General features: G+C 46.3%; 1 protein-coding gene across 14 annotated transcripts in view; it reads left to right on the top strand.

Moving 5' to 3' along the window:
• The window catches only part of BCAS3 (BCAS3 microtubule associated cell migration factor), a 299,190-nt gene that overhangs the window by 260,049 nt on the left and 12,417 nt on the right, over nucleotides 1–26,724 (top strand). For 5 of the 14 annotated variants that reach the window (XM_015880746.3, XM_015880749.3, XM_015880748.3 and 2 more), the window contains one exon: nucleotides 20,752–20,919. The exons of 2 other annotated variants lie outside the window; for them this stretch is intronic. In XM_015880746.3, coding sequence (XP_015736232.1) covers nucleotides 20,752–20,919 — 168 coding nt within the window. Of the gene's footprint in view, nucleotides 1–20,751; nucleotides 20,967–26,724 lie in introns of all 14 variants that reach the window. 7 more of the 14 variants (XM_085521677.1, XM_015880751.3, XM_085521680.1 and 4 more) reach the window with 2 other exon arrangements.

Genomic DNA, 26,724 nt, shown 5'->3' on the forward strand with positions numbered 1-26,724 from the left:
TAGAACAGCTTCGGAGATGAAGTGACCTGCCCAAGGCTGCACGGCGGGTGCTGTAGCAGAGGCAGGGCTGCGGTTCTGCCTCTTCCACAGGAGAAATAAAGTGTGTGCATATGTCATTCCTCCTCCCGTCCTCCTCTGTCATGGCCATAGGTTACAAACAAGCAGTAGGTGTCAATGCATAGCAGAGGACCATGCTGTATGTCCATGCCGAGCAGCAGGACCGCTGTGCCACTGTCCCACAGACAGAGCCACCCCAGCTCCTGCTGTCAATGCTTCTCTGCCCGGTTATGGTGGGGGAAGCCACCTTGAAGCATCATGTTTTTAAAGGGCCGTAGCGATAATAGCAGAATTAGAAAATAAATAAATAAACAGGTCTTCAAAATCAGTTGCAGAACATACTTTCTATTTTTGGGCAGAACTTGGAAGATCTGGAAATTTTCCAGTTGTTTTGAAATGAAACCTTAAATTAAAACAGTAGCTTTAGTGAGGGTGGGGGGAGTTGGGTTTTTTTTGTTTAATCTTTAGTACCAAGAAAATTAATCTTTTAGACAGGTATTACATTTGTGGGAACAGTAGTGCAGGGGCAATTAGGAACTTGTCCCCATTCAGACTGGTGAGAACTAAGTTTGGGTAATACAAGCTCAGGTCTTCAGCTGGCCTAAATTAGCACAGCTCCATTCTGGCTCCAGCTGCAGTCCCATATTACTGTTCCATTGCAGCAGATCTCATTTATGACATGTTTTTAAAGCAGATCTGAAATGATCCAGCTTTAAAAAAATAACACTAATAAGGGTGTAGTTACATGAGCATCTTATCCTGCAGCAAAGCCAGTTTAAGAGGCTCCCAGCCCTTCCCTGACCCTGCCTTCTCCTTTCAACCCCACAGTTCATTTCCCCTCTGCTGCTGGAAGCTTTTGGTGTTTGTGGGTTTGGGTGTTGTTTTTTTTTTTTCCCTTTCTTGCATTGTTTCAGTCATCAAGTGGAACATGTTTCCTTAACACATGTATGAGCAGAACCGTGTGGTGAGCTGTCGCAATGGGATGGCAATCAGGGGAAGGGCTGGGAAGCTCATGGCGTGGGGAATCTTTCAAACTGGCTCTGGTGCCAGAGCGGATGCTCCCGCTGCTACCACTAAACCCCGGCGGCTTTGCAGGGTTTTTACTCAAAGACCCAGCCATGCAAACAGCTCAGCGGGCACTCACTGCTGGGCAGGCAGCAGCCTGTGGCAGTGGGCAAGAGCTCACATCCCAAAGAGCGACGTTGGCTTAAGGTTTAGCTCATGAATTCAGCAAGGCATGTAGCATGGTCTTAATCAGCTCCCGAAGCTCTGCTGAATTAAAGCCATAGTCATGATGAGATTATTAAGGAAATTGTGCTGATTCTTTGCTCATAACAGTGATTTGGTCTTACCAGAGCAGTGCTTGTGCTATCGCTGGAGTAGCTGAGAGCTAGTCAGGATTTCAAGGAATCTAAGAATAGTTCACTGTACCAGGAAATCTAGTCTACAGGGATTCTCCACTACATTGCAATGAGATCAAATGCCTTCCTAACCTATTTACTTTAAATGTATCTTGAATGTTAGTAATGATGGAGTCAACAGACAGATCTTTAAAAAGCACGGTGTCTGCTGAATGTCTGACACGATGTTTAATGAGCTCAGGAAGGTTTTTTGTCCAACTGCCTTCAGTCTGTGGAATGTGTTTTCTCCATGTCGTTTTGGCTGGATGGATCTTGTGGCCAATCTATTCCAAAGTAATTAATTGAACATTTGCAGAAACAACATGGTATCTTGGTCCCGCACATGGTATGGATTAGGTGGAAACTCCAAGCTTTTCTTCATATGTGGTGTGGTTATCAGTAGCCCTCCAAACAATGCCTGCTGATATCCTTCCTTACGCATCTTTTTTAAAGGAATTGAAAAACATGATGACATGTAATGAAACCTCCCTGGGGGCTGCGCTTTGTTACCCGGTGGGAAGCAGCACTGTCTGCAGTGCAGGGACAAGGAGCTTTGCTGGGCTGCTCAGGGAGCAGGGAGCTCACTGCACCTTGTAGTACACGGTCCTGGCAACGACAACCCAGTGTGAGTTTGTTTGTCTGCTGCTTTCTGAGTGCAAGTTATATTATTTGCTCCTCTTCTTTCTTTATACATTACACAGGCAGGAAACAAAAATTGGATACAAACACAAAGTCTGTCAATGATTACTAACCTGGAAGATAGACCATAGTAATAAATCTCCCTTCTTTCCTTACACACAACAGTGCAAAATGCCATGCAACATGAGGAGAACTAAGATGCTCACACACTCAGAGGAGTGTAGAAACAGCCCTTCAGGCATCCCTTGGCCACCACTCCTGCTGCTGCTCGCGTGGGGTACAACAAGGTTTCTCAAGTGGTCTGGTTGGCCCAACAGGACTGAGAGGCAAAGCACAGCAGTTCTGTTTTAGCTGAATCAGGAATAAAACATTGAACCACACGTCCAGGTGGAGGCAATGCTTAGAATAGATCGCTAAGTACAGATCCATGCTGGTGGCTTTGCCGTTTGTGGTTCTTTTAGTAATAATTTTTGCAGTAGTGCCAACGAGATTATCGTGGTAAGAGGTGCTTGTTTACATTTGGTGGTTGTTAGTGTCATTTATTTTTTGATTAACCTTTTGTGTACTGCAGCTGCTCGCTGCAGTCCCGCAGGGGTTTTATGATTTGAGAATTTACGACAAAAGCACTCTAACACGAGGAACTTGAGCTCATAGGATTATGCTGGACATGCATAGGTCACTGCAGGAGCATTCGCTGGTTTTCCTTCTTCCTGTAACTCTGATAACAGTTCTGTGATCAAAAAATTCAAATGAGAGCATTAGCAAATGCAAACATGCAGCCGCGTTCTCATCATTGAGACTAATTTTAAACCTTTGGATAAAGTGCTCCGGTTTTATCAGCTCACAGATAGGGAAGTGACAAGCCCGTTTATAACTATCTGTGATACAGAGCAGCAGCATCAGAGAAGCCATGGGATTTTGGAATCGGCACCAAGAAACTTTTCCATAAATGCCAGGAATAATATTATATTTGAATATTTAACCCTTCTACAGGCAATTTGAGGACTGTAAACCATATGTGCTTTTCATAATGGGAGCCAAGATGACCCTACATAAAGATAAATATAACTACATAAAAGCATTCAGGAAGGATGGTGGTGCGGTTGGGAGCTGGGCAAGTACCGTCCAGCCGAGGGTCTGATCCCTGTGCAGCCACAGGCTTCTTGGGTGATCCTAGGCACGTAACCTAATCTCTGCCTGCTTCAGTTTTTCCATTTGGGAATGAGAGATAATAATACTGCCCCACAGCCACACTTGGGGAAAACACATTGCTGCCTGTGGGGTGTGTGCTGCAAGATGGAGCCATCAGCCCAAGCTGGATCTCACCCTGAGCCCTGCTGCCCTGGGCAGCTTCACCTCTGCTTCCTTTAGAGTCCTGCCAGGCCTGTGCAGCACACCTGGGACTTCTTCCAGGAAGTCACATCTCCAGCAAATGTTCCTGTTTTAAGCATAATTTAAGTTCAAAAACAATGAAAGGAAAATAGGAGAAAAGGGAAATCTGCAGTAGATGAGAGTATCTGGTTTTGTTTGAGTGCTACCTAAGTAACTTGTGTTTATTGGTTATAGACGGGTGTTTTCTTTATATGGGCTCTGGCCAGGTAGCTGGTGTGGTGCTCGTGACTTGGCGTCCACTTCTGGCCTTTGTGAGTGTGCTCAGGAGAGATAAATCCCAATTCCCTTACGATCCATTGGAAAAACAGGGTACTTCAAAGTAATCAGTTACAGGCAGGTCTTAATGCAAGGGGGGGAATGATGCTTAAGGATGACAGCCCCACTCCGATGCCATCCATGCTCTGAGTAGGTCCATAAGAACCCAAGGAAGACTCCATGCACTGACAGCACAGCGCAAGGTGCAGGCGGCGTAATCGCCCCTCTTTGGAAGGAAGAGTTTTGATGTAATTGCACCCTTCAGCCATTGCCACACTTTCCTCTCTTTCAACTTCAGGCAGGTCCACACATTGAGATGTGATGCTGGAAATGAAACACATCTAGATATCCAAAAATGACAACAGACTTTTATTTGCTATTTTTGGTATACAACAAAAGCTTTGTATCTTGCTAATTGAACATATGGGCTCTCGGTTGCTTTTTTCCCCTGCAAAACTCCACTTTTCCATGTGTCATCGTATGATTCCAACATTTGATCTGTCGAGTCCATCTTGGCCATGTGTTTGTTGTAATCTGCTACACATGTAGGCTTGTTTTCGTGTGCGTCCTGACCTCCAGTGAGAGCTGCAGTTGTTTCCATCATGGGTAGTGTTGAGGAGTTACACATCCTTTTTATCAGTATATTTGGCCACCGGCAGCTCCTCGCAGCGCAGAGCAGCAATCCTGCCAAGCCTCTGAAAGCTCCGTGGCTGGGGCAGCCCTATCTGTTTGCATTGTGATACCAGATGCTGCTGCTTTTCACTGGAACAGGAGTAGAAGAGAGCTCACCAGAAATAGCAAATAGCCCCGTGGGTACAGTCCAGCATCTCACCAAGGAAAGTGGTGGGGATCGGGGTGCAGGGTGAACAGGGTGAGTGCTATATCTGACATGGAGAGCTGAGACCTTCAGAGCTGTCCATGCCATGCATTCCCAGTGGGAACTTGGCCCTGCTGCTCATACGTTCTTGAGACACGATGCATTGCAGAGGCAGGATCTCTTGATTAGCTTGAGTGATTCGTCATCGGGATTTTTTGTGCCTGTGGGGGATCCACTTACTTATTTCAAACTGCAGTCCTAAATTGTTCCCATGCTTCATCGTGCTTTGATTAGCTAAGAAGTTAGAGTAACTGTTTGAGGAACTTGGCATAACTGAAAAACAGGTGATGCTGATCAGAGCACGGGCACGGAGAGGCATGCTGCTGCTCTGGGTGTTGTGTCTGAGTGCAAGCAGATTGCCTGTGCAGCACCTCCTGAGCAGTGCAATGTCCAGTACTGCTGCATTTCATCCTCCAGGATAAAGGACAAATTGAAGCAAAAAAGAAAGAGGACAACTGTTCACTTATTTGCTAGCACCCCTGTCTGTTAGCCCTGTGCCACCTTCCAGCTGTGCTAATAGTCACCTTTCTTGCAATAAATATTGGGCCAGTTTCATCACATTTGGGTTATGTTTATCAGCACAGCGCTTAGGCAATGGGGTTTGGTTGCAGTGGGGAAGTGTTTAATTCCTGCCCAGCGGTGAGGTGAGGTGATGAGAAGCTGCATGCAACAGCGTGCTGCTGGGGGCAGCCCCGTGTCCGTGTTGCAACACTGCACCGTGCTGCCGTGAACATCAAATATTTGTACTCGAAGTCAGGGCTGAAGCAGCTTCCAGTAGGAGTATGCTGTCCCTCCCTGGTTGAAAAACATCACACACGCATCCTGCTGTCACCCTGTTCAGCTCCTGACATGCGCTGCCTGGTGATTCTCTTCCAAACTCCCCTTTTCTTTGAGCCAAGAGCATAACGTTCAACAAACGTGAGGTTGCGTTGGAGAACTTGGATGGCCTTAGAGGTCTTTTCCAACCTGAATGATTCTGTGCCTTCCCAATCAACTGAAGAATGAACTCTGAGGCAGAAGTTGTTTTTAACAAAACAAGCTTACAATTATTATTCATAAATGCACATGTTATGGCTGCAGTTGTTCCACTTCTTTCTTTTACAGCCCTATAAATTGTATACAGAACATGAAGGTTTTACTTCTTAAATAAATGTTTTGCAGCCGCCATAAATTATCTTTCTTGCATTCATAATGAAAAAAAAAAAAAAAAAGAAAATCCCTGTTTGATGTTTTATATCCTCTTCCCTAAAATGTAAAATATGGTAGTTGGAGCCAGATTTTATCTCATTTGAAAATAAAAGAAGGTTCATTTCCTACTAATTTTTTTCAGTCTTGGGTTTGGAGTTCCCATGAAATGCTGCCCGATCTGTGGAGCAGTGCTACAATAAACTCTGCCTTATCCAAGTTTGACTTGTACCACCACGAATAGTTGTCGCCTTTAAGTGAGTTACGAACACAACCTGAACCTCCTGTATTTCTTTTAATCCCTAACGGTGGTTATATTTCATCTCCCATTGCACCCTGGTCGCTGGCTGGATATTGGATTGTTGAACTTTCCTGGACACAAACCTACGAGGACCCTGCCCCAGCATTGCCGTCCTGGAAGCGGGCCGTGCTGAACTCCCAGCTCACTGGTTTGCAAAGCAAACTTCAGCCTTGTACTATTTACCTTGGCAAGTGCCCGACCAGATTGATGATCTGTAAAGTGGATTTGTTATTTGGCTGTTTGCTTTGGCAGCTCTTGAAAGCAGTTTGCTGATTACAGTCCCAGATGTCATTGCATACATTACTGCTCTGTATAAGTTTCTTTTAAAGTTTTAATTTCGGCTACAAATACTATTAAGCTTTTTGCACCTTTCTGTCTTTTAAGTCGTGGATATTAAATATCAAGACACGGCAGCCTTCATTTCTGTCACTTTCCCTGTTATTATCTCTGTCAGCCTCCTCTGGGCATCTCTGTAGCACCAGCATCCGGGAGGAGAGCCCCAGATCAGCGCTGTCCCATCCACAGCACAGCTGTTTGCAAGTTGCTCACGTGTGCTGATTTCTGATTGTAGATCACCTGAAATTTTGGCATTGCGCTTTTGCAAATGGTCAGGCTTCAAATGTGCAAAGATTCAGGTCGGAGGAGTTGACAAGGGCAGTAATAACGGTAACTAAAGTTGTGTTGCGCCCTGTTTGTATGAGGGTAGACAAGAAACAGAGCGTGTGTCTCCAGATGGGCTTTACTTAGCTTACATCCATCTCCTCTTAACCACGATCCAGGTCTCCAAGGCCCCCACACCCAACCACTCAGCAGGTTGGTGCATAGATGGGTGCAGTTGGGCTCAGAGAAACAATTGGGGTCCTGGTCTGGAACAGGCAAACCGTGCTTCACCAACAGCAGCTTCCCTTTTTGTTTGCCGGGGGCACTTTCAGCTTTGAAATATTCAAGTGGAAGAAATTAATTCACTTTAAGTAAGTTTACTTTTCAAGAGGAGGATATCATTGTAGTATTTTTGGCCACTGCTTGAGAATTCCTCTAACCCTTTACTATAATAAGCAAATTGGGCAGATTAAAGACACATTACGCTGCCAAATGGTTTTTCTGAACTGTGCAGAGCTACCCAGGGTGACATGGATTTTTCTCTGTGGAAGAGGTTGTGGGGGTTTTTGTGAGCTGCTATGCTTTTTTTAGCGCTTCCTGTTTTATTGTGTTTGAAGTGTCTTTGTGGTGACCTGTTGGGGTAAGATTCTTCCATATGGAAGTGTTTCTTCAACTTTTAATCATTTTTGTTGTTTCTTTTTTTCTTTTTTTTTTTTTTTTTTAAAGAAAGATTTTAAATCCGATTTGCAGATGTCTCTGCTTTGGTGTGCAGAGAGCGAGTCCAACTCACTGCAGTGTCGTAGAAACACAAGTTGTGATGAATTGATCGTAAATGGTGTAAAAATGACATCTGCGTATTTGCACCCAATTAATTACGTTTCATCCCTTCTATAAAATCTGTTCCAAATAGCCTTAGAAGAGCATTTGTGTTTTAATCTATGCTTCTCTTCAGCAAACGGTGCCCCTTTCAGCTGTGGGGTGAAATCCTGCCCTCGCTGAGCACCTTGGCACAGCTCCCATTGGCTTCAGAGACCCCTGCTCTGTTGTGGGCATGGTCGAATCATATCGGGATAGCAAACAATTCTGTCCTTGGCCCATACCTGCAGAAAATCTTGCTGGGATTTTACATAGGGTCAGAAAAGGTTACGAGTTTATTTTTAAGTCTACAAGACAAAATTCCTCATTAATGTGCAACAGAATGCATTTTCCCTGCACTCACATTGGACTCACTGCATTGTAACCGAGTACAGGGTTTGGACCACTGTATGAGCATTACAACTGCATCCTGTTTCCTATTAGTTTTGACACTAACATCTGAATTTCAGATTTCTCCTTGTTTAGGTTTAACTGCTTGATCAGTGCTTGCAAAAGACATCCTGGGAACTCTCTGCAGTTGTCTGACTTGCGCAGGGTACGCGGGCAGAGCCTGGCATCTGCCCTGGGAGCCGCAGCAGCCCACAGTAGGGCTGGCAAAGCACAGCATGGCCCTGCAGACAGCTGGGGCTGTCCATCAGCCGTCTCCGGACCTTCTCTCTGCATCATATCCTCAGTGTTTTAACCAGAAGAAAACTCTCTTTGACAGCATTTTTGAGCCCACATGTGAATACCACATGTTGAGGTCTCATGTCTGCAGTTTCCCTCCTAATTAAGTGTAGATGTAAGTACTGGGTATCTTATAAGGTCCTTGGCTCTCTGCAGTTCACCACAGGCATCTAATTTCCACTTCCTTTGTCTTGGACCCTTTATTTTTAGGAGAGGGGTAGGTGGACTCAGTGGTTACGAGTCGATTGGATTATGAGGCTCCTGCAGCCATCAGCCTGTCAGAGGTCCTGCAGGCAGTTGTGCTCTTGGCTCTCGCTCGTTCATTATGGGTGAAATCCCCTTCCGTGCCGAAGGCTAGCCCAGGCTCTGCGCACCACTTAAGTCATACTAAGCCCTGAAAATGGATCTTAAATGGTATATTGGCCTTGTGCCTGTTCTCAGCACGGAGGTGAATTTCATTCTTTATGAACAGTGAGATTTCCAGTTCGGCTTAGGCTGTTTATCTTCACTGCTATGAGTATTAGCATGGTTTCTCTAAATCTCTCTAAAACTTTTGATGCCTGCAGAAGCGAAGGCTTTCTGACCTAACAACAGGATGGCTGGAAAAACAGCAGCTTTTTGATGTAGATGGGCACAGCACTCATCTGGTTTGGATTTTCAAGGTGTTCCTAAGTCATATTGTTAGCTGCAGGGGGTCTTCTGTGAGCAGTGATCTGTGCTGACTTGCTACTGAGCCCTCAGAGCATTCCCAGAGACTTCTTCAGGAAAACCAAAGGCAAGGAGCTGTACTGTCCTTTGTACCGATGGAGAAACAAAGGAGGAGGAACTGGTGCAACCTCTTCAGGTGGTGCTGTCTCTTGTCCCACCTGACAAACACCTATAAAGATACTGGTGCAGGCGTTGCTTCCAGTGCAGTGGCAGCTCTCCAGCATGAGGTGCTTCACAGAAAGTTAGGATAGATCCACTTCCTCTGTTGTTTTCAAACAGTGTCCAACTAAATGAAAATTAGCCAGTGTTTGGTTCAGTGGAGATAGAGAAGTCAGGGGTTGGAGGTGCTGAGATGCTCATTCCCCACCTTGGAATGAGAAGGCAGCAGCTCTTGGCTTGAGGAAGCAGAAAATGCAGGTCATCTGAAACATCCCTAATCTTACCTCCTGTTTTGGTTGTATATAAACAAAATCTGTGGGGATTGCAGGGAGGCAACCAGCTTCCAGCATGTGCCCCTGTCCCACCCCAGTCAGGGGTGCAGTTCAGGAAGCGGATGGAAGCATGGATATGGTCCATGGGTCCCCGTTTGCCCTGGGTGCAGGAGGCCAACCCCAGCCTCTGCTCTCTCCACACCTCCTACCCTTCTCTTGGAATCTTGCTTTCCACTTCTTGCAGATTTGTGGAACACGTGCTCTGGAGGAGTCCCAGTTTTTATTATTTTTATATTATTTTTTTTCGCAGCAAGAAAAGAATTACTCTTTGCATTGTAAAATGCCTCACGGAAAAGTATGCTCCTACTTCATAACGGCCTCGTCTGGCCCAACTCAGCAATCCGCATTTCTCATCACTTCACAGTGTGCTTTTATAGGGTATAAAAGCAGTGTTATGATCCATGTTCCCAAACCGTGCCTGGGCTAGCAAGAACATCCATAAACACGGCAGACAGGCAGCAGAGCTGCGCCGCCATGTCCTCACATTGGACCGCTCCCCAGCATCACTTCTGCATCTCTGCTGCACTGAGGAAACCACTCGTGCCTCTGTTGACCTTTTTAATGATCAGAGGTACCTCATCGTGCTGGCGTGCTTAAGAGAAGCTGCTTCTCCCAGGATGCGTTTCCAATGTGTTCACTTGTTGCACTTAGAAGTAGTTTTTCATTTAATGTCCCCCTTTTTTTTTCTTCTCTTTCCCTCGATTTAAATCAGTCTGCACACAGAGAGAAGATTGTACCTGGCATTGGCAAAGATTTGACTTCATTTCCCCCCTTTCCTTTTTCTCTCAGTCTGTGAAATGGTGATTGTTGTGTCTTTGCTTCACTGCTTGATGGCTGGTTTATGTTTGAACAGCTATGTGCTCCGTTCCAGGAAAGTCTGTCTTTGTTCCAGGGCTTCCAGAGCAGAGGCTTTTTCCACCTTGATCTTTCAGCAGCACACTAAAACATTTGGCAAGTTTTTTGTCACATTTTTTGCTGCTGTCCAGGGTTTCTGAGAGATTCCCTTTGGACGGCTTCCACCATTCAGCTTGCCCACTGCAGGAAGCACCGTGCCTGAATGTAGGCAGCCCCATGCCAGAAGCACCGTGTTGCTCTCAGGTCTCCATCAGCCGTTGCCAAACCTTTCGGGTCTCCTTGGCCATCTCAGGAGTGAGTTTCCCTCCCATGAGGGCATGTGAGCAGCTCCCGCCTGAGCCAGAGGATCCCCCTAATAGTCAGATCTCTATTCTGTGTTAAGTTCCCCAGAACCTCGCGATTAGCCCCACTTCTGAGAGTTCAGAGAGGCTTAATTCTACTGTAAAGCTGTCAGCAGTGGTTTTATTTTTATTTTTTATTTTTAAGATGGATTTTGGTTCTTGTACAGATCTACTTCTCTCTAAATTCCTTTTCAACCAAACACACTTGTCATTTCTCAGCCATTAAAGACAATAAACTCCATCTTTGGATTTTTACATGCTGAACTTAGTTTATAATGATAGATACTTGTTTATAACACACTGAAGATTTTTGTTAGCTTTCTGGCATAAAAATCAGAATCTTCTCTTTTGATTCCTAGTTATTACTAGCAGGTTTATCCTTTAAAATATGCTCCAGTTATGATTTCAGTAGAATATTTATTGCCCACCACCATGGCAGGCTGCAGCGCTCTGACTCCGTCTCGCTGTGTCCAGCAGCGTGGCAAGGATCATATCCAGCTATTTGCAGCAGTCAAGGAGAGTTCGCAGGGGGATTTAGGGATTGCATCAGGACTTAAGGTACCTGATGGATCTGTGGGGTTTTCATGAGGTTGGACAGCTTTCCTGCCCAGTGAAGGGACTTTGTGAGAGAGAGGACAGCGTCATCATTGGGTTTAAATGCTCTGGAAGTTTGCAGAGTTGGGTGGCTGCATCAGCCCTCCTTGGGGAGCCTGACTGATCCCAGAGTAGCTGGGAGGGGAAAGCTTGGGTCGGACTTCCCAGCACTGTGCAGGATGGGGCCTGTGGGATCAGGGGGGGTCTGGGGCATCGAGGTTCAGCCGTGCAGACACTGTGGTTCCTCCTTTGTCTCTTTGTATCCCTGATTCCTTTGGGCTTTCAGTGGCTTCTGGTTGAATGGTCAATCCCAAATTACATTATAGGTTACACTGCTCCATAAATCACAGCAAAGCATGCCCTTGCTGTCAGTGCTCCAAAATGGCTTTTCCTGAAGGAGGAAATAAGAACGTTGGCTATAAAAACCCATTTGTCATGCTTCACAGTTAGAGCACGCTGCGTTTCGTGAATTAACAGCACAATAGGTATGCCCAGACCTTCCTCTTACACTTGGTTCCTTTGCTTTGGTTGGGGCTATATACCCACTTTCTCTCCTTCCAAGAGCAGCAGACCATATTCGCCATAGTCCTGCTTGGGTTGGAGTTGTTGCTGCAAATTGCCGAGCGCAAACAGGAGGCATGTGGAGGGGTGAACCTCCTGCCCTTTGCGTACTGCCGTGTCTGAGGATGAGAGCGCGATGAGTTAAGTGACCGAAAGCTGTAGGCTAGGACACGCCAGCCGCAATAATTTTTTCACTCCATCATCTCACCTTGCAGTGTCACTCTGCCTTATGCAGCCAGCAGAGCTCTGATGGATAACACAAGTGACAAGGGCAGAACCTCCGGAGCGTGTTCGGAGCAGCCGTCGGGCCATGTGGATGGGGTCCCTCCATCCTGCAGCCGTCGGTGGGGAGGCAGCCCTGCTGCTGAGAGCCGCCGCGCGCTCTGGCCGTGCTCCAGAGCACATTTGAGCACACCCATAACCTTCAGTATATATACTATCTTTCAAGTCGCTGTGGCCGTTTGCATGCTAAGAATGAAGTATATACTTAAGCTGGCTTGCGACCAGAGATTTCAGTGCTTTGTAGGTCCAGTCCTTGTTGGAGCTAAGATAGCTCATGCAGCTTGGCACGCGCTTTTAATGAAGTCAAAATCAGGCCAAAAGAATTTATCTATCCTGACTTGGAAGGCTTGCATGGAAACAAGTTGAACATTTTTTGAAATTTTATTATTTTCTAAACACAAAATTTCACATTTCATTCTAGGCCTTAAAGAAGCACTTCTTAATGTTCTCTTCATGTTCTTGGAGGGACGTACAGACTTGGGTTGGGCCATTTCCAGATCACCCTGAGTTGGGTGGGGGTGTCTGCTCAGCACTGCATGGCCCCTTCCAACACTGTCCAGCACAGGCTATGTGGGGCACTGCCCACCCTGCTGCCCTGGGGGCTGCACCTCTATCTTCCAGCTCTCCCCAGCTGTGAGCAGCACAACTCCTTGTTTCAGCACTCATAGCTCATAGGATTTGTCTGTGGGTATGTTTTGTACACCCGCCTCCATTCTCTGCTCTTGGTTAGCTCAGTTAATAAGTAGCAAGAGTGAGTTTCCAAAGCAGTTTTGACGTTGGCAGCACTGTGCTGTTACATCAGCCCTGAACATGGGCATCTCTGTCATTCCAGTTCAGTAAAGGGATCCATCTCGTGCTATTTGTGAAATATTGCAGAATAAGAGCAGGGAAGCTGTGGTTCCAGCAGGCTGCACACCTGGTGCTGGATGCAGTTCTAATACCCTGAATGTTAACATGGGAAATTTGCTGCAGAAATCATCATAAGGATGGTATTTTTTCCTCAATCATAGGCATCTGGCTGGGAGGTGCATTACTGACATGGAAACTCCTACTACAGAAGACTCAGATTCAATGGTTTCTGCAAAGGGGTTGGAAACCACAAGAGCCTGGTGCTTGCTAACATCTGGGCGCAGAGCTGGCTGTGCTGCGCTGTGCTCCTGGGCAGCAACTAGCCCAGGGCATCACTGCAGCCCAGATGAAACTGCCCTTTCCAAGCATTACATTCTCTGTTTCTATTACACACAAAAAAAGAAGATTCTCCTATTACAGGGTGAGTGATATATTAGTACATAGAGCAGTTCCAATGTTTTTTCAACACTAGGATTTTTTTAATTCAAACGAAACAATCAGAATTAAATTCCCTGGCTCAGACAGTTACCACTAATTCTCAAGTAATACGACAAATCCACACTTGTCTCTCAAAGTGTAACATAAGATCTTGGTTATCCAGAAAACCCCAATGAGTTGTCAAGCCTTTAGTTACACATGGGCAAACGTGAGCCCTCTGTGGTCTGTGTCACAGATACACATGTACATGTGTGTGTGTGTTTGCACGTGCCACAAGGTTGATAGTGAGCACTGTGAGTCTTGCTGTTTTCTTAAGGGAATTAACAGTGTTCCCTCCAATGGATTTGGGCAATTTCTGCCTTGTGAGATGAGGGCCCTGAGGCAGGGCAGGGCTGCAGACAGCCACACAGAGTTGGGAAGTATGTTGTCCTATGGATGGGAAGCCAGTAGTGATCACTGCGTGCATCATAAATGGATCCTCCTTGTGTCTTACACAGTTTTTCCCATTGGAGCCAATGTAGAGTCTGGAGCATCGTAAAACTGCAGGTTTTATTCAGGTGGGAAGCGAAATGAAACAGCAGCTAAAAATGCTTTCGCTGAGGTTTAATGGAGTTCATTGTGCATGTAAATTTCCGAGGCGCTGTTGCAAATCTCAGCCATCAACGTGCTGTAAGCTTAACTAAGTCCTGGGTCTGTGAGAGTGGGAAATTTCACCAGGAGGAAAAAAAAAGTCGCTGGATTTTCTAATTTTAACTGGGACTGAGAATTATAAGTATGTGAATACCACAAGAAAACACTTCCAACTCCGCTACAACTAAAAAGTGCCGCAGATCTCTTGTGAATCCTTTTTTAATGAAATTTCCAGAGCTGGAGGTTGCAGGAGCACCAGGTGGAGTGTCTGGTGTGCAGGGCACGGCCCACAGCCACCCCAGCCCCACAGCCTCATGCAGAGCCACCCGGCTTTGGGATGCTCCATGAGCATTGGGTTAGGGACACACTGAGCTCTAGGGGCAGCTTGGCACTGCCTGGAGCATTCTGGATATTGTCCAGGCATTCTGATGTTGCAGAGCTGTGAAGAGTTAAAATAGGCAAGAATCCTGCTATGCCAGGGGGAAAAATATTTCCCTGATAATTTATTTTATTATGAAAGGGATATTTTGTTCTTCAAATGGTATCCAGTTCTATTGTAGTCACTCCATCCCAACAGCAGAGCCAGCACTCACCTCCACCCTCCACAAGATAGCAAAGCCAACCTCTGTGCCACAAAGTTACAGCACAAACAGCCCTAGACCCCCATTTCTTGGCTTTTGTTCTTTAAGTCCTGCTTTGGAGGGGCATCACATCCTGCCATGGCTTTTTGCCTTGTCTTTGTGCCAACTGTGAGAAGTCTGAGCTCAACTGTGCTGAGTCTGTGGCACTTGGGGTCAGAGCTGCGGTGCCACATGGGTGCTTGGGTTCAGTGCGGTGATGCCACTCAGGTCCCTTGATCCCACCACGCTGGCATGGAGCAAATTGCAGGGAGCGTCCGAGGCAAAGGCAGCTGTAATAAATGCACTGAATCATTTGTGTTCTGACCTTAGCCCAGACGCAGAGCTGGAAGTTGGATGCGTCCTCCGTCAAGGCTCCTTTGGCTGATGGTAACGCGGTGCAGCCTTGCTCTGAGGAAAGGCAGATCCTTCAGAAAGGAGAGTAAAAGGTCAGAGCTAATCCAAAAGGACAAGCAGTGTATGTCTGTGTGTATATTGGGTTTCACATATGAAATCCAGTCATGATAAATCTGATGGCTTTAGAAACATCTACTTTGATTAATGAAAACATAGTTCCCATAGACCGTGGGTTTCATACTTCAAAGTTCTCCTGGATTTAGGACCTTAGGTTTTGCTTATTCATATAACATGCGGGAAACTATTTTTAAATGAATAAGGGAGTTTAAAAAAAAAAAAAAAATAAGGCAAATGTTTCAACATCGGAGGCAGAGATAGACTGGATAATAAGGAGCAAAATTAACAAACAGCAGACGTTTTATTATGCATTTTACAATAATGTTTACATTCTTTCCTCCATATTTGTTTTTCCTTGAAAAGATTTATGTATTTATAAAAATATCTCACTGTTCCAGCTCTGAAAATCACAGCCTCTTCCCTCTGTTCTAAAGCCTTCACCGTGGCTGTGATCGCTGGCCCCATTCCTGGGCTTGGAACACTTACCCTGAGCCCGGGGTTAACCCTTTGTGCAGGAGGAAGGAGCTGGGCAGGAGGAGGAGGAAGAAGAGGAAGAGTGAAGTGAGGCAGTCTGAAGCTTTCACCTTGCAGGCCTGGGCACTGTGATGCACTGTCAGCTCCCTTGTCCCAGTGCTGTGTCTTTGCTTGAAACCCATTTAGAACCAATGGCAGAGGAATAAGTAGTGTCTTTGTTTGCAACCTGTTGTGCACCCAGGAGGCACGCGGGAGCCTCGCAGCATCACTCATATCACAGTCCAATGGGATCTGAGTGTTTGCTGCCCATGAGATCGGGCATCCCAGCAGAAAGCTCCATTAGTTAAATGCCTTTGCAGGAGACAGAGCTGGTGAGTAATGCTCTGTTCATGGCAGAAGTGAGTGGTTCTGGAAAAAAACAACACTGTGGGAGGGACAGTGGTTGGGAAATAGAGTTCCTCACAAAGGCTCTTGCTTCTGCCATCGTGTCCAGGGGCAGCGGTCAGCACACACACCTCGGTTCACAGCCAGACATGGGTGAGTTGTTGCAGTTTGCCAGCTAGGATGTGTTCTGCCCAGCAGAGATCAGCACAAAGCAGGGACAGCAGCACAGGGCACTGCAGGTCAGAGCATCCCTTCCCACCGCAGCCAAGGAGGGGATCTGTGCAGCTCCCCCCTGCACTAACAAGGTTATGGCATGGAAGCAAATTGGCAAACCCTGTAGGAAAGTTCAGCCACTCATATTTAAACAGGCTGTATTATAATTTGACTCACAGCTCTGGGCAAGGAATTTCCACGCATGGTTCCTAACACCCCATAGGGTTCTCACTCACAGCCGAGGCGGTGCTGAGCAGCTCAGTACATCCCCTCTGCTCCTCCATGTCCAGCACAGCAGCCCCCAGCCTACATCTCCTTGGATGCATCTTCCATTGCTTCAAATGGGTAGGTCATTTCCTTTGCTGTTTACTCAGTTATTTTTGCACACACCTCTGTTGCAATATGCAAGGTGAGGCTCAAAACTGTCAAGCGCTTTAATAGAACCATTACAGTATTTTTGGAGAACGTATTCCTTTTGATTTACTGTTCCTCAGAAGACAGGAAATGGAGCTACTTGATTTCATACTTTAAACAAAGCCGTCCAGAGTTTTAATGAAAAAAATTTCCCCTGGCTTTCGAATTAAAGCACTATGGTGAAAGATTTAGCTTGGCTTTTTTGACTTAGAAAAATAACATACTAGAGGCATTAAAATCTTTTGTAAAAATACATTTTAGCACTAGATTTTTTGGAGGAGAAAATAACCCAGTTTTCTCAACCTCTGTCAGTAGTTCTAGCTGTGAAACAAAAGGATGCTTCCAAGGCTGGGGTGTTTTTCTTTCCTTCTGTAGAATTTATTTTCCTTTTCTATTAAAAGCCTTGAAACAATTGCAATGTGAAAGATAAATCCTGTGCTTCTAAGCAAGGTAATTTGGTATGAGTGATGGCAGAGACTCTGCCATTAGGAAAACGTGAGGCGTGTTGGGCAGAAGGATGGAGGGCCCAATCCCACCCTGCAGCACTCAAGGCAGCTCTGCTGGGCAGCCAACATCAGCGGGAGGATGCGGGTGGGAGATCGGAACTGGGAGGGAATGGATTTTAGTGGGAAAGTTGTGTGTATGGAGCAGGATCAGCTGGGAGTGATTGGGGCAGGGGAAAGCTAAACATGCCGGGATTGCAACACAAAGCACTTTCGACCTAAATGTTCAAGCCAAGGTTTCTGCTTGTTCCCTTTGGTTTGGTTTGACGTTGCTTTGTGTTTGTAGTGCAGTGGGTCTGGGAGGTGGGGGGGCATGGCACAGAGCAGACCATGGTCTTCATTTCCACCTGATTTCATCCTTAGTAAGTAAGGGGAGAAGGAAACATCCTGTTGGCCTGCAAGCACCACGCCGTGGGGTGAAGCAATCGCACACATTTAGTCAGTGCCATTTTATTCAGTGACTTCAGTGAGCTTTCACCAGGATTTCATAAGCTGTTTGGCTACCGTAGCACCTGATTTGCCTTTTCTTGAGTTGTTTCTGCCCAAATTGCTGCTTGTAGGTGGAACTCGCCCCGCCATCAGGTGCCAGCTTTGGGGACAGCAGAAAGGTGGGGTGTCACAACTGCGGCTCATACACCCATGGCTGGCTCTAGGGTTCAGCAGTTGGTTGGGGATGTACCTGTAACCACCTGCCTCCCCTCAGCCTTCATAATCCCAGCTCTGCAGGCAGTGGGACGTGGGGAGAGGGACACTGCCCTGAGAATGATCTGTACGCTTCCCTCTGAGCAGCGATGAGGAATTTGATACGTTATCAGCTGAGATGCTGGGACTGACAAAGGGAGAGCAAGGCAGCCAGAGAGAGATTACATTTTAATAAATAGCAAAGATAGGGTTAGCCACTATCAGTTTAAGTTTAATACCATTAGCCCTTGTGCTGGTGGTAGTGATGTATGTAGGACAAAGCACCCAGAGGCTCCAGGGAGTAACCAGCCCGTCTGAGGTTTCAGGCACTTGGCAGGAGAGTTTCCCAAGGTGTAAAAACACCCAGGATGAATCAAAATGATAAAAATGATTTCCCTCTGATACATCTGCTGACCATTGGCTCAGCAAGAAAAACAGGAAGAGCCATCCTAATTAGTCTCTTTTTTCCCCAAACAGATTTTTTTTAGTTTTTGGGTTTTTTTATACATAGGAGAAGCATGGAGGCAGTGCTTGGTGCTGTGTGGGACCTGCCTGCTCTGAGCAAGGTCCCGTTCAGTCACCCACAGCAGCTGGGGAATCATCACAGGACACCCAGATGGGAATCACGCTGCCAGACCTGTGCTCGTAACACGGAAAGGGAGTGCAAAGCGAGGCAAGATAAAAACCCGAGCGTCAGCAGCCTTTCAGTTTTTTACAAGAAAGCTTTCTGTGCAGTTAATCCCTCCAACCTGCATCTACATTAACACTTGCACCTCACACGTTGCTGCTAAGAAGTTTTGGCAGCTCCTGGCCCTGATTGCAGAGGTAACGCTACACTTGTCTCCTTTGCTCTCACTCAAGTATCTCTGGAACCAGAGACCGGCACTCTACGAAGTTTCTCCTTGTACACGTATGCAGTCAGCTTGGCAGAGCTTCAAAAGCCATTTGCCTTATTATTCATATGTCTGCTTATAGGAGCAGAAATGCTCCCATTTCTCACTTTCAAAATAAGAGCAGACCCCAGCAGAGAAGAGATTCCTCATCAGTGTTCCTGGCACAGCAGTGTGAGCTCATCACTGCCCTGCTGGGTATGGGGAGCAGGGTTAGAAGCCCCCAACAGAAGCCAGGTGAACACATGAATGGCTTTATGGAGAATACCCCAAATCAGCAGGCTCCTGGGGTATGGGCAGAGCCAGGTCTGGGGGTCTCACAAACCCCAATGAAGGATGACTTGAAATAGGAGGCCTCAAAAAAGACCAGATTTTGTTTCTCCTTCTGCAGCAAGGATAGCTGACAATGTGGAAATGTTGCAGAGACTCAGACATAATAGAAATTACTTAGCCTCCTCACTGCATTTTCTCAAACAAACTTCAAGAACCCTTGCCTTTAAACAAATTAGGAGACTGAAGCAACCTTATAAATCCAAAGATCCATTAAAAGTTGAAATATTTGGTCATTCCTCCTCTCGGTTCAAACTGGGATTCATCCAGAGTTCAAGTGCATGTATCGCACGAGAGCCACAGTCCCATTTTGTAGAGGTCCATTTCAGTGTTGATGGTTTTCTAGTGCCAGGAATCTACTCTGCAGCCAGGCAGGGAGATAAATCAAAGCTGTGTGCGCTGATGAAATTCAGGAGCCAGAAGTCACCATTGCAGCCCATATAAATCCCTGGATGCCAGCCCTTGTGCTTTTGTCCGTGCCATTAGAGTTCAAAATTATCTGCCCCTCTTTGCTGATGTATGGATTAACCGACTGCCCGAGTGTTTACTAACGGTTATCACCCAGTACTTTGGATGTTATCAGAGGAAGGGACGCCTGCCGCAGGGCTCGGTCTCTCACCCTTTCTATTACCACCTGTCAGTGGCAGAGAGTGTGCTGTGAAGCTGTACAGTCACAGAGCACAAGTGTAGATAGTTTCTGACGGCTGATCAAAGGGGAAAACCAAAGGCCTGATAACAAGGACGTGTTTCATGTACTTTTAACTTTGAGAAACACTGGCATTTGCATTTTTTTCCCCTCTGCAGGCTGGCAGAAACCAGGCACAATAAATGCTGCATATTCAGTTACCTAATAGTGGGGTAAATGGTATGTGCTTGAAGCAACAAAGCCTGACTGCAGCCTCACTCCAAGTGGGAATGGTTTCAGTCAGCCTCAGCGGAAGACTTGCTGTATAACAAAGCAGAATGATTTTAATTTGTACTTTGAGGTGATCTTAAATTCAGAATCTAATCTTTGCATTCAGCAGAGCATCTTACACTGCCGTGAATGAGATAATTACTGTAAGCCAAGGGGTTCCTTTCAGTGTCTCTAGAGGTGTGTGCACTCCATCGTAGCCAGCATCCTGGTAAAGCTCTGCTGATGAAAGGGTCTCTGTTAGCTCCAGTTTCAGGTAACATTTCCCTGAGCAGGGACAGAAAATCCACACAGACAGGTTGAAAGCGGGGCTCGCTGTTTTCCTTCAGCAGCTGTACCTTGTGCAGCAAACAAAGCAAGCAAGCTCCGTGCACTTCCCACACCGGTGCATCTCTGCACAAGAGCAAGAATGGGACAGAAACTGTAGTTTGTGGCCAGCAGAGCACAGGGGAAAGTGATTGACAGCAAAGCAGTGAAAGACAAATCAACTTTCAGATGGATTTCTACTTGCCTGATGTACTTAATAACCTCTGTGGGTATCATTACAGTTCCTGATTCTCTTGCCATTGGCATCGGGGTCATTTTGCTGGTTGCAGTGGAGCTTCTCCCAGCTCTCACTAGCAACAGACCAGAACTGGGACTGTGTTTGTGATTTAACGTATTTGCTTAAAGCTGCCGAGTACCTGGATCCCCGCTTGCTCCTCCTGTGCTGTTAACACCAACATTTTAACTAATGTGCTAAAATCAGCTTTTCAGGAACTCCAGACGCGAGACCTCCTTTCTTTCAAATGCCGTAACTATTATACATGGAAGTGCTGTGGTCCCAGGGTCTCCCGAACATCTCCCGTTTGTTTGTTGAAGGTGCCTTTGACCGGAGCGTGACCCTGCTGGAGGTGTGCGGGAGCTGGCCCGAGAACTTCGGTCTCCGTCACATGTCTTCCATGGAACACACTGACGAGGGCCTCCGGGAGCGCCTGGCCGATGCGATGTGCGAATCCCCCAGCAGGGACATAGTGGGATCAGGAACAGGTACAAAGAAGAGGTGTGATCAGAGATCACGTACATCTCACCCAATGGTGATTTTTATTTTTATTTTAAGCTTTGCTTCTCCTTTCCTCTGCGCTCTACCTCTGACTTTATGGGGGTCTCGGTGGTGAGAATAGTCAGAAACCGCTGGTAGGTCACATAGACGTAGTCAGGGAAGCCTAAAGGGATGTGAAGGGAAACTCTGGCTTTAAGCTCCCTTGCTGTACCGCAGTGATGAGGATGCTCCTCCCTCTCCAGCAAACACAGGAGCATCCCCAGGCTCTGTGCAGATTGCTGCCCTTGCCCACACTGATCCAAACAATGTCATAATCACACACATCCTAATTTTGTGTCCTGAATAGAGCCGTTGTGAAACTGGTTCTGTAATCCAAATTAATCCATCTTCATCAGTGTCCATTATATTGATAAATTATATCATCTGTTTAAGTAAATGGAATGGCACGTCAGAGATTATGCTGCTCAGAAGGGGCCCAGCGGTAGGAGATGTTCAGAAACGTGAAAGCTCAGTTATTGTGGTTTTATTGTCTCCATTAATTCTGACTTGTGTTACAAATGCCCTCTAGTAAAAGGCCTAGGCCCATCTTTGATGTGTGCACCATTTGTGTTGTGACCAGCAGCTCACGGCAAGGGTGGCTTCTAACATCAGCTGCCAGCACACTTGTCATTCTTCTGGCAGACTGCCTGGGAAGTAGGAAAGGAGGAACTCAAGCAGTAACGTAGGGGTATGCCAACCTCCTGACATCACAGAAAGGCTGTGTAGGGCAGGAGCTGCCCTTCTTTGCCTTGCTCTGAGCACTCTTAGCTCTGCGCTGCTCCAGCTGGAAGAGGTTCAAGGGCTTTCCCATCAGGGCTTGTCCTTCACTTTGCAGATCTCAGAATCGTAGCAGGTCACCATGCTGCTACCACCTCCCACCGTCTGGAGGAGATTAAAAATCAGCAGCTTAAGCCCCTGCATGTAGGTGCAAGTAGCGGTAAGCAAGCTGCCGCATGGTGCAGAGCACCCTTTGTACCCCAGCTTGTCATCTCTCAAACTCTTTCCTGAGTTGCTACTGCTGGAAAGGATGCAGTGATGGGACAGTTGAAGATTAGTATTAACAAACACTAAATATGGGTCTCAGTTACAAATCTGGTGCACGTTCTTAGTAGCTTGCTGCCTTGGACAAGGCACGAAACATGCCCATGGTTGCTCCATCACTGCAGCAGGAATAGAGATGCTTCACGTTGCAAGTGTGGAGTTTAGGAGGCTGCTGTTTGCAGAGGGCTGTGAAGATGGAAAACCAGGCTGTACAAATGGAGAAATGCACTTATTTCATCACTTATTGACCCATACTGAGAGCAGAATCAACTTCCTCAGATGGATTGGCTCCCCTCAGGTTGGGTACCTTAGGGGGAAGGTGAAGGGAATAATTTCTCTGGAAGCTGAAGCCATCTAGATGTGACAAGTTGAGGTTACCGACTGCCCCAGAGACTTTATATTACACTATAAATCAAGGATTTTGTCAGGGTATTTTCCTTCCTGTATTTTCCTTCCATTTTCACCAGTGCAGGCCAGCTGACACCAATGAGTGCCAACTTCTTTGCTGTAAGATTAGGCTCAGAATACTGCAGGTGTAAAGGCAGAAGGGGACTGTTTACAGAGATGCCATCAATCAGCTAAGATTTCCCCCTGCTATTGCTCTAGACATATAAATCTTCATAGTGAGTGTAAGATAGATGCCATCTCAAAGCAACAAATGTAATCACCATCGCACAGTAGTGAGTAACATGAGCACTGACCCAGCTCACCCCACCCCACTGCCCTGCTCACACTCTCGTCATGCTCTGTGTTCTTCTGCCTGTTGTGGGATTCTCTCTATCACTAACGTACATTATTCTTAGGATATGGGCATGTGGTGACTCAACGCAGCCGAGAAAACCTAGTGATAAGGCTGTGAACTCCCATGCCCTTTCCACTTCCATCCCCTAGCAGCTCTTGAACTGTTCTTCTTAACCAGATGCCCATAAAAAGTACTCTCCTGCTCTGCTGATACCTGGAAAGCTGCACTTGCCCAGGGAGTCGACTGGTGCTCATGCAGCATGCGTGACTGCACTCCCGGCAGGCTGCCAGCGGCCGTTTGTCAAACCGGGGATCGCATTAAAGCACTAGCATCTGTCTGCTGCTTAATAAATGGGAAAAGATAAGTTCGGAGGTCCATTACCCCTGCTTCAAAGAAGAGGTGTCTTTGTTGACTCCTAACGAGTGGGATAGTTTTAACTTCCCCCAAACCACTTACGTGTTAACAAGCACAGGCTGAATTGGATTTATCTTTGGATAACATTCTGTTTTCTGGCCCAGCTCTTCCTTCCTTGGATTCCCTTCCACCCACTCACTTCAATGAAACGATAGCAAGGAGCTCAGCAGAGAAGATGCCATAAATTTGCTTGTTGGTAGTTGATTTCTGTGTTAGTGCTGCTTCCAAAGACAGTAATTACATTTCTGCATTGGACTCAAAATTATGTAATTTATGAACCTCACTCTAATAATCCTAAAATGACTTACTGTAGCTCGGAGTTGTGCATGCCTTTAACTCTTACATGTGCTCCTTTAACTCTTTTTAGCCCTTGAACACATTAGTGGAATTTACAAAGTCTTTTTTGAACTGAAACATAATTAAATATCTCACCCTGAATGTGAAAGTACATGTTTGCATAGTGCTCAGGTCCACAGTGTGGACAAAGAAAAAATGGGCAATTGGATGGACACTGTGACTTTATCAAGCGCTCAGCTGAGCCTGACATGCACTTAATGGCAAGAGATAAATAGATTCTTTTAATGCCTTAACTGTTAGGACATAGCTGACACGTAGATTTATATAGTAATCAGGGCTGATATGCAGCAGTAGTGCAGAGGAAGCGCATGCTCATAGTACCCAGACCACTTTGGGAAGCAGATATTAATGGTATCTTTGTTCCTTACCTACCCCATTGCATTGCAAAGCTGGATCAGCAACACCTCACTGGTTCAGCACTCCAAGCCACTGGCTGTGGTAGAAATCACCCAAAAGTGGATTATATAGGAAACATCAAGCTGGAGGACACAAAAAGCATGAGTTGTAATCCAGCCTTTGCAAGGAAGGGGAATTAGATGGCCTGATAGGTCCTTCCCATCCCTGACTCCAGCTAGTTGCCAAGGGCTGTCGGGCAGTGGATGGGAGAAGAATCAGGTCTGGAAAATGACCCCCAAAAAGTCTACTTTCCTTCTGACCTAAACGATAACTCCAGTCATGCAGCTAGTTGACTTGATTGGGAAACCAGCTTTGCTCCTTGTTATGCAATTATCCAGACAACCCATGTCTATCTTAAGTGGAGTCTGCTGTACATAAGCTGTCAGCCTAGATACACATTTAATTCCAAAGGAGGCATAAATTGGCAAAGATGCAAAAGTATGTTTTTGCTGTTTCACTTTCTGCCAAACTCTGACTGAAAAAAATAATTGAAAATCTACTCACCAAATGTTAGTGGTCAGTGACCTCTTGCTTGCAAAGCTTTGTTTTCAAGCAGCTACAGTGTTTACATTCGCAATATAGTTTCTGAGTATGTGCTGGAGCTCCACATTGCATTTTCAATAACAAAAGCAAAGCTAGTATTGTGATTTATGAAACTGTGCTTCCAGGGGACAAATCTCAAACTGGACATGCAGAAATCTCCAGCCCAGGTTGGGGCTCTTTGCCTCCAAAAGTGCCATAATCGGTAAATCCTCTGACTCATACAGTCCTTCAACAAGTAGGTTTCTTATATTTTCAGATGCACGGTGGTCACCTTTAGGCATAGGGCTGAAAATCAGCTGTAGCACGGGACCAGGCCTTTACAGTCTGGTGGAGGGGAGGTGTTCTGAAATACACCTATGGAGGACCATTTCTGTGCATGTGCTGAACCTGACAGGACAGATTCCTCTTGCACCGTGCTGCTGGTGTGGTTTCTTCCCATAGAGGTATAGCATGGGAAGGCCTGTGTGCATCCTAGGAACCCAAGTTCATTAAGTCTTTGACCACATCCACTTTGGGTGTAGGCTGGACTTAAAGAAAAGCAGTGGATCTGAACTCCTTGGCTGCAGAGCAGCAGAAGGGAACATAAAGCCTTACGGCTGTGGCCCTAAGGAGAGGTGCTCCCTCAAGTTGGGTATCAGCCTAGTTCCACTGTGTTCCACTGGGTGTGCTCTGCTGTCCTGTGGCTTAGCAAATCAAAGCCCATCCTTTCCAGGCTTATTACTACAAAGCACACAGCACAGTGTCAGCAGGGTAGATTTATTCTTCAGGAGACTTCACCCAACACCCAAGTTTCCAATGTAGAATTGTCAGTATATACAATAAGTAAACATCACTGTGCAGGTTACTGTCAGGACAGGCAATGCTGCAGACTTTGTGTGCAATACTTGTGCTGCTGCAGCTGTCAACCTCTGCTTTTTCTGCCAGGAACTCTCAAGGTTTGCATCTCACAACCCATGCAGTTAGTTCTGAACAGGGAAAGATGCAACCATGGCACCGCTGTGATGAATAAAAGCCCACAAGAGCCGAAGACTTGCCACAACATGTAAAGGAAGGTCTTTCAAGCCCTTTGTAGAGTTCCCTTTAAAAAAAAAAATCTATTTATTTTCACTTGAAAACCCCTGAAAACAGTGTCAGCTACCAGCAGTGGCATGTCAGTGGCAGCAGAGGTGTGAGCACAGCAGAGCCCCGTGCAGGCCCTGCATGGGAACCTTCTGGATTCCTTCCAGATGTCATCAACAAACTCCTAATGCAATGAAGGAGGCTCATATGTTGAAGCAAACTCTTTAACCTGATTAATGGGGTGTAAGTAAGTGGAGCTAATTAGAGTTGCTGGTAGGGAATGCCCGTCCGAGCGCTGAGAGCTGCGCTCAGGCCACTTTGGCTCCTGGCCGCCACACAGGGCCGAGCTGCAGCCATCCCTCTGATGGATGCCACAGCCCAAAGCCTCACAACAGCTCTTGGCACCTCCAAGCTTGGCAAGCAAAAGCTTCACTTGGTGCTTTTCCTTCCTTCCTTACTCCTTTCTTTCCTCTTCCTTCTAATCTCTGCAAGGTTTTTTCCCCCTCTCTCCCTTCAGTTGGTCTCAGTCCTAACTCAGATATGGGGAACACAAGAGCGCAGATCAATTGGTTTTCCCTTTGAAAAGCATTTCTTGCAAAGAGATTTCTGCATAGGTTCAATGCAAAATCAGCTCAGGCAGCAAACACAGTGGCGTATCAAATAACATTGATGCTAAAAGCAGCCTTTGAACTTTCAGAATATTCATCCCAGGGTCAGAGATTAAATTACCCCCTCAATTAAGTCTAAGAGCTCAATGTTCTTCCTACAAAAGGTTTATTTGGATGAGACTCTTTAAAAATAAATAAATAAATAAGAAATGAAACTTCAGGACTCTTGAGGAGCCGCCATTTTTAAAGTGCCAGCTAAGAAGAGCAGCGTTTGCACTATGCACATCTCAGTGTGCTTTTGTCACTTGTTTCCTACGTGCAAGGTGCATCAACCAAGGCACCCAGGGCTCTTCCTGCCTTGCTCACTCAGCTGCCAGCCCCACGGCGGGGCTCTGTAGGCCAGTGGGTGCATTCAGACCCCACTGCTGCCCTGTGCTCCACTCCTCAACCAGGGCTGCATGAGGCCCACATCCAGCTTAGGGTTCAGATTTGGATTTCCTCATGGTCATACATCCTTTTGGTGGGAGGGGGAGGGAGTGTGGATACCACAGATGTCTTTGGTGTGAATTCGGGTTCATTGCTGCTTGTAGAAA

This window comes from Coturnix japonica, chromosome 22 (genome assembly GCF_054131305.1).
Source record: "Coturnix japonica strain WE chromosome 22, WE-NBRP24, whole genome shotgun sequence".
NCBI lineage: Eukaryota > Metazoa > Chordata > Aves > Galliformes > Phasianidae > Coturnix > Coturnix japonica.